The sequence below is a fragment of the Magnolia sinica genome, chromosome 1 (assembly GCF_029962835.1).
Source record: "Magnolia sinica isolate HGM2019 chromosome 1, MsV1, whole genome shotgun sequence".
Classification (NCBI taxonomy): domain Eukaryota; kingdom Viridiplantae; phylum Streptophyta; class Magnoliopsida; order Magnoliales; family Magnoliaceae; genus Magnolia; species Magnolia sinica.
The window spans coordinates 133263722-133274063 of record NC_080573.1 but is presented as its reverse complement, the minus strand read 5'-3'; the positions used below and the strand labels follow the sequence as shown (position 1 = coordinate 133274063).

The 10342-nt window shown below is 39.1% G+C and overlaps 1 protein-coding gene across 1 annotated transcript; it reads left to right on the top strand.

Moving 5' to 3' along the window:
- The first annotated feature begins 2750 nt into the window (after nt 1-2750).
- LOC131218498 (GTP-binding protein BRASSINAZOLE INSENSITIVE PALE GREEN 2, chloroplastic) lies at nt 2751-7359 on the top strand. The gene is made up of 3 exons (XM_058213061.1): nt 2751-4162; nt 6010-6177; nt 6337-7359. The coding sequence occupies exons 1-3, from the start codon at nt 2993-2995 to the stop codon at nt 6733-6735; spliced, it is 1737 nt and encodes a 578-aa protein (XP_058069044.1). The 5' UTR covers nt 2751-2992; the 3' UTR covers nt 6736-7359.
- The last annotated feature ends 2983 nt before the right edge of the window (nt 7360-10342 follow it).

Sequence of the window (10342 nt, the reverse complement as noted above, 5' to 3'; positions counted from 1 at the left end):
AAACTCTAGTGGGCCACACCACAAGGAATAGTGTGGACGAGAACCCTACCTTTAAAATCATTTAAAGGCCACGAGTGATGTTTATATGTCACTCCTTCATAAGGTGAGTCCAGAAAAAAACCAAGGGAAAATTATAGCCAAACACCTATTTTTATGGTATAAATATATAGATATATTAATTATCTAACTGTACTTATATAATGAAAATTTTATAACATTTTGTTTTAGGCACCTGGTCATAGGGCCTTCTAAATGACAAGATGATTTTGCTATATACATGTTGGAATCACCCGTTGCGGCTATTTTAAGGGCATGAAACACCCAAGCTTTTTTTAGGCCAGTGTGTTGTACGTGTGAAATTTACTCTGTCCATTAAATAAAAAAATAGTAATGTTTATAACCACACATTGATAGATCATGACACTCACGAGAAGAATGTAAAATTATAACTTAGAACCTATCTAGGAAATTGCATTGCATTGCATTAGATGGAATTCACACCATTACATGTCTGGAAGTACCATCTACTCATGTGTTTGGGATCAAATTCTTCACGTAGGAAAAATATAATTTTATGTGAAACTAGTATTTGGTGGACTTTAAAATTATAATCAATGAACCAAAATTTACAATTGATGCCCGTCACCTATGTTCATATGCAACTTAGAGTCTTGCATGTAAAAGGTACACAAGAATAGACATTGTGAATAAAACACATGCATCAATTGAGGCCGATACATAATAGATCTCAAAATCCACTATAAATTCTGATGCACCTCTTGCTTCATTCTCATTGATCCAAATGTTGAATGAAATTTATATCCCACCAAATACAATTTAAGAACATGTAATTCTATGTATCAAATATGCCTTAGAACATCTGAATTCTTGCATTGTAGCTGACTTGAGTTTTGGACCACCCGAATCTTCATATAGACACTTTGTCTTGGTTGAAGTCTCATCTCCATTCTTCCTATGGTATGGCTTACTTGATCCGTGAGTTTATGATTTTTTACCCTAAGAACTGGCATTATGGACTGCACCTGAGAGATTGAGTGGATTTCACATGCGCAACATGGTAGCCCAAAACAAGCTCAAGTTGTTTTCTGTGTTGAGCAAAATATATATTAAATTGGATTTTTGCCTATTGAGGGCATGTGACGTTTGCTAGAATGCATCCCAATGTATAAGATGAGTCATGGCATTAACTCCGGAGTTTAGAACATATTTCATTGATCCAAAATAGTTTATATCATGGGTATCAATTTTATTGAATATGCAACAAGCCAGAGCTCTTAAATGAATTATTTCAGCCTTTCGCTAATTCTTTTTTCCTTTTGAATTGGACAACCACCGTAACCTTTGCACAATAAAATGGTTGAAAAATTCAATCTCTGTTTTATTGAGATCAAAGAGGAACTGTCTTATGATCAGTTTAGATCATTGAAAAGAACACATTTAGATGAGAGTAAATGGAGGTAAATGGAGAAATTGGAAATATTAAATGGAAGTAAATGACATTTGAAGTAGTGCATTTGAAGAAGAATAAATACATGAAAATAAAATGTAATAAGAGTAAATGAGCCTATAAATGAAATCTTTTATGTGAGGGATGATTTGAATGTAAATAGATTTAATGCCTTTTTGAACTTCTTGAGAGTTGCACGAGTAAACAAAGGTGCTGCTTACTTATGTCCACCATATATGTGGCATACCGGTGATAATTTGAAATAATCTAATTATTAACTAAATCACTAAATTTATAGAAATAGAATAATCCAAATTGTACGAAGGTTGGCCATCTAAATTGATGGTTAAAAGACATTGGCAAGTAGCTTGTCTGTGATTCCTATGTTTGTGGCCCACCTAAAACTCAAATTTTCTTTATTTTTGACAAAGTATGTATTTCGATGGGTTTAGAACAATTATTCTATTAAATATCTCTCACACACACACACACACACATATATATATATATACTAATTTGGGATATTATAAAATTGATTTAGAAAATCACATGTTTCGTGAACATATTGAAAATTTTCAATGTATTCCAATTTCTCCCCCTCACTCTCCTCCAAACGCACTATTTGAATTTCAAATGCATTTCATTTACTCTCATCCAAACATAACTAATAAGCCATTTAGATACAATTCATTTATCTTCAATTCCATATCTCATGTACCTCCATTTGCAAGCTCCCAAACGAGCATGTATTCTACAGAACCTCTTTCATGCCTCTACGGACTAGAATCCTCTACACGACTGTTTCTTGATACGGTGTTGTGTGGTACGATGGCTGGTTCTCACCACTAGATTACATCCTTAGATTGATCTAAATCATTCATGATCTCATTGATACCATGTACAAGCTATGATCATCGCCTCTGTATGCGTTGTATATCTACGCCTCCATATTTTTTTGACAACTCATTGTAGGGCATGAGTCAAAAAATGAAGCAGATACAAATATCAGGTGGACCACACCACAGGAAACAGTGGTCACTGAACACCCATGTTAAAAACTTCCTAGGGTCCACCGTAATGTTTATTAGTCATCCAACCTGTTGATAAGGTCGTACAGACCTGGATGAAGGGAAAACACAAATATCAGCTTCATCCAAAACTTTTGTGGCCCACAATTCTTTAATGATCATTCACTGCTGTTTCTTGTGGTGTGGTCTACCACATATTTGGATCCGCTTTATTTTTAGGACCATAAAATAAAAAGATCTTAAAAAACGGATAGACGGCGTAGATATACAACTCATACATCCAAGTGGGCCCCACGGTCAGGGTCTCACCCATATCGCTGAATCCCAGTTCGCAGCCAAGTCGCATCCTTCTCGGGGCAGCTGGGTTGTGGCTTCAAAATCCTGGCGCCAGCTCTCCGCAGCACAACAACGGCCATCCCTGTCTCAAGACTTTCAAACAAACACTTCGCGGGCAAGAGGAAGGAAGAAGGGAGATAATAGAAAAAGCAAAAGAGAGATGTTATCTCGCATGCTCTCTCCATCAAAGCTCAAGCACTTCATTCCCCTCATCTCCTCCTTGCACTCCCCTCCAAAACCCTTGCAAACCTCTTTCAGACCAATTTCCTCATCTCCTCCCACAATCCCACCTTCCCTTCCCAATCCACCCCCCAACTTCCGCAGCGATGGAAGCATTGAATCGATCCCATCCGTCGCCTCTTCCGATCTTCCCGTCTGTCCCGGCTGCGGCGTCTACATGCAAGACTCCCACCCCAAGCTCCCCGGGTTCTTCATCCGTCCCTCGCCGAAAGACCCCGACTACCGTATCCGTGTCTACAGAACCCCTATTGCTGACGAACCCGAAATATCGGATTCCCTTAAAAGAGGTCATCTGCCAGAGCCGGAATTGCCCCCAGAGAGTAGCAATAACTCTTCCCCCGAAAAGCCCATCGTCTGCGCCCGGTGCCACTCCTTACGTCATTATGGCAGGGTCAAGGATGCCGCTGTTGAAAATCTGCTCCCGGATTTCGATTTCGACCACACGATTGGTAGGAGGCTGGCGAGCGCGTCCGGTACGAGGTCGGTTGTTTTGATGGTTGTTGATGCTTCCGATTTTGATGGATCGTTCCCCCGGAGGGTCGCTCAGTTGGTGTCGAGCACAATCGATGAGAATTCTTCCGCATGGAAGCAGGGGAAGTCTGCAAACGTCCCCAGGGTTGTTCTTGTTGTGACCAAAATCGATCTCCTCCCTCCGTCGCTCTCGCCAACGAGATTGGAGCATTGGGTTCGGCAGCGGGCCCGGGAGGGTGGGGCGAGTAAACTGACCAGTGTCCATCTTGTGAGTGCGGTGAGGGATTGGGGATTAAACAATCTTGTCGAGGATGTTCGGGAGTTGGCAGGGGCCAGAGGGAATGTTTGGGCCATTGGGGCGCAGAATGCGGGGAAATCAACATTGATTAATTCAATAGGAAAGCATGTCGGGAGGAAGCTTACACACCTGACAGAAGCACCAGTGCCCGGGACGACACTGGGGATTATTAGAGTTGAAGGAATTCTTCCGGGGCAGGCAAAGTTGTTTGACACACCGGGGATTTTGCACCCGTATCAGATTTCGACGAGGTTGACAAGGGAAGAGCAGAAGCTGGTTCATATTGGCAAGGAGTTGAAGCCAAGGACTTACAGACTCAAGGTTTGGTAGCTTCTTTACCCACCAAAATTTCTTTTTTGAGTTATCTTTTTTTTTTCTAGAATTATTGACAGAAAGGTGATGATTCATGCAAATTTACAATCTTCCTTCACCGTTAAATCAGTTGTTAGATATGTTGTATTTTGTTGTACATAAAAAAGAAAGCATAAAACAAATTTGACTGGTGGATTTGAAAATGATACCGAGGTGTGACATGAAACACTATAATTTCATCAGTTCATCCAATTCTCATTACAAAGATGTTCGCTGTGGGTGAATCTTATTGCCATTGGATCAAGATTGAGTAATGACTGGAAGTTGGCTTCACTTGCTTCTGATTGCATTGGGAAGTAATGAGTGTATGTTTTGGTAATTGTTGTGGCTTAGATTATGGAAGAGCTCGAGTGTGCACTTGCTTCTCTAATAAAACCTTATTGACTCAGTTTTGACGAGTTCTAAACCCTTGGCTGTAGATGCTTTGAATATCTAAATTGTATACGTGCTCAGCAAAGTAAATGATGATTTGATTCCATCTCGATGCTCTGTCTTGTCTTTCTTCTTTTTTCCTTTTTTGAAAGATGGCTAATTTCATTAACCACCGTGGAACTTAGAAAGCCTTAAAAAAAAAAAAAACAGGAGTGACCTTATCATCACCCAATTTTCTATCTTTGACCTTATCATTGCCCAATTTTCTATATTTTCTCGGATATGCTTGTGTTGCATGTGATTGGATTGAATGTCAAACAAGGTAATGCCAATAAAATGATTCCACTGCGTTGGGAGAGACTGCCTTTCTGCGTTGTGAAGATGGATCATGTAGAGGGAATTAGGTCTTGGGTGGTGCCATATGTATCATTACAGCCAGTAATAGGCTCTTCAGAATGAGTAGTGGTATGAGCTACCCTTGGCTTTTGCATGTGAGCATTTCTATTGATGATGGATATCCTTTGTAGTTTGGCATTCCTCATGGAGAAACAAAGGTGTCTCCAGTTGGTGTGACAGAGCAGTTTTCATCTATGAAGGGCATGGAACTTTGTTCACAATGTCATCTTTTGTTACATTGTCACGAAATCAAGCTTTCTCATCTAGAACGACTGTATCTTGTACCAGTTGGTTCTGCCACTCATTGGAATGTTCAATTGGGTTTTTCCGGTGGTTTTAACTTTATTCTTTGCTTAATAATAATAACAACAACAACAACAATAACAATAACAACAACAACAATAATAATAATAACAATAACAATAACAATAACAATAATAATAATAAATAAATAAATAAACAAATACAAATCTAACATCCTATCTGATCGTTCAAATACGAATATTCGTTTCCATTTTTACTCATTGAATATACATGCAGTGATGTAATTGCAATATTTTAGATGCTTCCAGTCATTTTGTTGTGGAATGTTCTTTGTATTTGAGGTGTGCAGTGCAACGGATGAAATGCTCTATTTTTGTATTTATTATATCCTGTGCTGTATTTTTGTGTTTAAGCTCTATTTAGCACTTGTTGTTGTAGATACAAACAATTATAAACCCTTCAGTTCTCACTGAGTTAAATGTTTCACATGTAGTAGAGAGCCTTGCACTTATGTGCACATAGCATTTTAGGTTGGTGAAGCATCCACACTTATGCATGATTCCATCTAATTTATATATTACTAATTATTCACAGTTATGTAATGAGCATGGACCTACCTTCCTCTCTCTTTGTAAAATTCTATGCTACAAAAGAAGAAAGGACTTGTTTTTTGCGGTTTTTTTTTTTTTTTTTTTTTTTTTAAATTCTTTTGACCTAATTTTTCTGTGCCTCGGCTCCATATATGTATGATGCTGTCATGACAGGCTGGTCATTCAGTTCATATTGCTGGACTCATTCGACTGGATGTAGAAGAAACATCGGTAGACTCTATTTATGTCACTGTGTGGGCATCACCTTATCTACCACTTCATATGGGGAAAATGGAGAATGCAATCACAATGGTTGAAGCCCATTTCGGACGGCAGTTGCAGGTATCCTTTGCTACATTTCATTTCACATGGGGCTCTAGACATCATTTCTGTGCTTTAATCTTTTAATAAAGCTTTGTCAACATTCACTCTCCCATTAATGTTGCATCGGAGTCATTAGAATAGATCTGATCTGATGCAATTATCTAATCATCATTGCAGCCACCTATCGGTGAGAAACGGGTTGCAGAGCTTGGAAAATGGGTGCGAAGGGAGTTCAGCGTTTCAGGGAACAGCTGGGATGCCAGTTCCGTGGATGTTGCTGCTGCTGGTCTTGGTTGGTTTGCTGTAGGACTTAAGGGAGAGGCAGTTTTAGGTGTTTGGACATACGATGGAGTCGATGTTACATTGCGCAGTTCATTGATCCCTCATCGAGCACAGATGTTCGAAGTCACGGGGTTTACAGTTTCAAAGATTGTTTCCAGAGCTGACAGTTCTGTGAACAAGCAGCACTCGAGCAGAAAAGAGAAAAAGCAGAGTGACAGCAAGGAAACAGTTTCTGATGAAATGGTTTCTGATGCTGCATCAGAATCAGCAGTTAGTACAGATAGAGGTGCCTGATAACCAGCTTCGGCAGCAGCAGCAGTGATGGCTTACAACTTTAGCAAAAGAGGGGAGCCATTTTTCTCTTCAGAAGGTAAGATGCCAGTCCTGCATTTCTCCACCAACCGCAAAGTATCAACGGGAACTCTAGTTGGGAAGCCAGCAGCAGACCCAACGAAAGGAAGAGCTCTAGGAGGAGTTAAAATGTAAAAGATTGCAATATAACCGAAGTTTGAAAGGTGAATTAGTTGGCATTATCTTCTCAACCATGTTAGAAAGTAGGACAGTTCAAGAGCAATGATGAGCCTCTTGCTTAATGGTAAGATCAGCAAGGTTTAAGAAGAAACATTCAAGTGAGCATTCAGATCTCAAGTCTCTGTTGCTGCTATCACTAAAGAAGGCATTTATGAATCCCTCATTTCAGTGTACAAAGCCACAGCAAGACTCATCTTGTATGTGCTGGGAAGTTTTGTAACCAGATTTTGTTCAAGTGCGCACGCGTGCATGTTTGTTGCTGTTTAACTGGAATCAGCTTTAGGCTACATGCTCATGTCCCATCAACTTTCAGTACATACCTATGAAAAATGGTGTCTGGTAAGTGGGTAATAATATGAAGAGACACTACTCTAATTGATTTGTGTACATCCATTTTCATTTTGGGGATAGAAATAATACTTGAAATAGTACTATACTATTTCAATTTCCAACACAGGAATTAAAATAGTATCGGACCATGACGTTGTACTATTTCAATTGGTAAAACAGAAATGGGTGTGAGCAATCAATCAGGGTGTGTAAATAACAGCTTCCTAAAACGACCTCCTTCCAGTTCTGCAGAACAATTGAAACTCCCATCATTAGACTGCTGTGTAACAAATTGAAAAGTTCCAAATCATGGAATTGTTTTAGAGTGCATTTGGATGTACCATGAATTGCTCTCAGCTGGAGATGAATGTGGGTAGAACAATAGTCAGACTCTGCTACCATTGAATATTATTGCGACCAACATATTCTAGATTTTATTATTATTATTATTATTACTATTATTATTTTTTTATTTTTTATTTTTTTATTTTTTATTTTTTATTTAAAAGGTAACTGCAAAAGTTATTAGAAGAGAAGACGAGAAAACATAAAAAGAAAAAAGAAGGAGAGGGACAGGCTGCTGAGAAAGCAGCCAGCGCCTAAACACCTAGGAACGAAAAATCAAACCCTTTTAACGCGTTTACATTAGAAGCCCATTCAATCACCCATTTTTTTGCCTTAGCCCCCACCGTCCTAGCAGTAGAGGAACGGTCATTGAAACACCTATCGTTCCTTTCCTCCCAAACAGCCCACCATATGGCTAGGATAGCCATACGCCATATTATATAGAAGGGATTACAAAGCTTGAAACCATGCCAATCGAACATCAAGCTGGCCGCAAAATGGGGGGTGCACCAAGACACAGAGAAGAGATGGCAAAAATCATTGAGAATAGAGGAGGTGAAGGGACAGCACCAAGACACGGAGAAGAGACGGCAAAAATCATTGAGAATAGAGGAGGTGAAGGGACAATGGATCAAAAGATGATCAACCGATTCCGCCTGACGCATGCAGAAGAGAATGATATGATACCTGATGCGCCAATTCTAATACTTACTGCCAATGGGTCAGCTACTGGTGTAATATTGGTATTTTTGACAAAGGAATTGGACTCTTGTCTACGGTTTGTGAACAAGTACCACATGAGACGCGCCTGATGTGGTGTCCATCAATCTTTATTGGGACCTACATCATTTGTGTCCATGCAATTCATTATGATAGTTTCTTTAATTAATTCTTCTCCTGAATCACATGTTAAGGGTTGTAGAAGCATGCATTTATTTGAAGAGGAGTATGCATCTCACTTAGTTTATGATGTGAACTAATGTTTTTGTTTTTTTTCACATGCATAAAATGAGTGAGATGCATACCATAAACTTTGATGTGATCACCATATACCAACAAAACAGGAGAAAATTGTATATGATAATTATAATATTGGCCTTGCTTCATGTAACAGAATGCTAGGTAGTCAAGGAATAATACATTCATATGATGAGCCTAGCTGAAATAAGGATGTTAAGAAAGATGACAGGCAAGACGAGGAATGATAGAATTGAAAATGAATGTGTCCTGAGGAACTTAGGGTAGCGCTGATGGATGATAAGATGAGGAAAAGTAAACTTAGATGGTTTAGTCATATGCAATGAGACCAATAACTTCTCAATTGTCTCAAGTTGAAGGCTTTAAAGGAGGAAGGGGAAGGTCAAAATGACATGGGTGGAGATAGTAAGAAAAGATTGATGACATATGATTTAACTATGTGACTCTTGATAAAGTGGATGGCAGAACAAGTTCATATATCCAACCCTAATTACTAGGATAAGGCTTAAGTGGTGATGGATCGTATCTTACTTCAGCAATTTATGCCTTACGTAGCTTATCTTGATTTCTACTTATTAAACTGAAGTGATTAAATAACTTTATATATATAAAAAAAAACTACTTATAATTGTTCATAAACCAAACTTATTTCAAGTAAGTTACTCATCTATTGTTGTTAGTAGAAAAAGTATCTTATTTGGTGGTATCCAAACAGGCCCTTATTGTGTTTGGTTGAATTTTGTGATATCTTGAATTATCTGTCAACACTAGTACCAAATTCAGAAACCAAGTTGAGTTTTGTTGTGCCTAATTTTGAGCACAAATTACGATCTAGAAGGAATAAGATGTCGAGTTCCTAATCCGTTACAGAAATGGCAACTTCCCTGTTTGGTGCTTAATATGTGAATGTGGGGTCATGGTTGGTTCGTCCAAGCCACTCATATGTTGGCCCCGCCCCCCAAAAAAACTCTTCCTTTGTCAACTGTAACCTTTTCATTGCTGGCATGTAAATACATGGTTAAGAAAAAATCACCAACGTTACACATTCAATAGAGAAATGACAAAAAAATGGATGGTCAGGATCTTAATTTGGGAGATTTCATCCATGATCGTGGACGTCTTATCAATCCTATCGTTGGCTTGGATAAACCTACCATGGCCTGTAGTTTAAAAAGAAATAAAAAAATCTTCCCTCTAGCTTGGAAGAGGAAACTCGAACTGAAGAATGAGAGTAGGCAAATCTGTGGCATGGTCAGATACCCGACCCGACGTTACTGGTTCCATCCGATTTATAAATGGGGTCGGATAAAGGTTATCCACATATTCGGGTACCTGGTTGGGTACGCTGGGGTTCAACGGTCTTGCCGCATTAAAGCAAACAAAAAAAAAGTCGGTTGGCGTTAGCCGTTAGGTAGCCTTGGCGGGGTAAACGGATTGGCTACTCCCCCGCGACCAGCGAATGGGCAGTGGCTGATGGTTGGTGCTCTGTGGGCTCCACCATGATGTATGTGTTTCATCCCTGCCGTCCATCTATTTTTCTATATCATTTCATGTATAAAACAAAAAATGAGGTGTATCCCAATCTCAAGTGGACCACATCACAGAAACAGTGTTGAATGAACGCCAACCATTAAAAGCTTTTTGGGGCTATAAAAGTTTTCGATCAAGCTGATCTTTGTTTTTCCCCTTCATTTAGGTCTTTATGACCTAATCAACA

What these genes read in the sequence shown, in the direction of transcription:
- LOC131218498 (XM_058213061.1), top strand. Translation starts at nt 2,993, where the DNA reads ATGTTATCTCGCATGCTCTCTCCATCAAAGCTCAAGCACTTCATTCCC. An exon ending in CAAGGACTTACAGACTCAAG is followed by an intron (nt 4,163 to 6,009) that starts GTTTGGTAGCTT and finishes CTGTCATGACAG; the next exon opens with GCTGGTCATTCAGTTCATAT. An exon ending in ATTTCGGACGGCAGTTGCAG is followed by an intron (nt 6,178 to 6,336) that starts GTATCCTTTGCT and finishes TCATCATTGCAG; the next exon opens with CCACCTATCGGTGAGAAACG.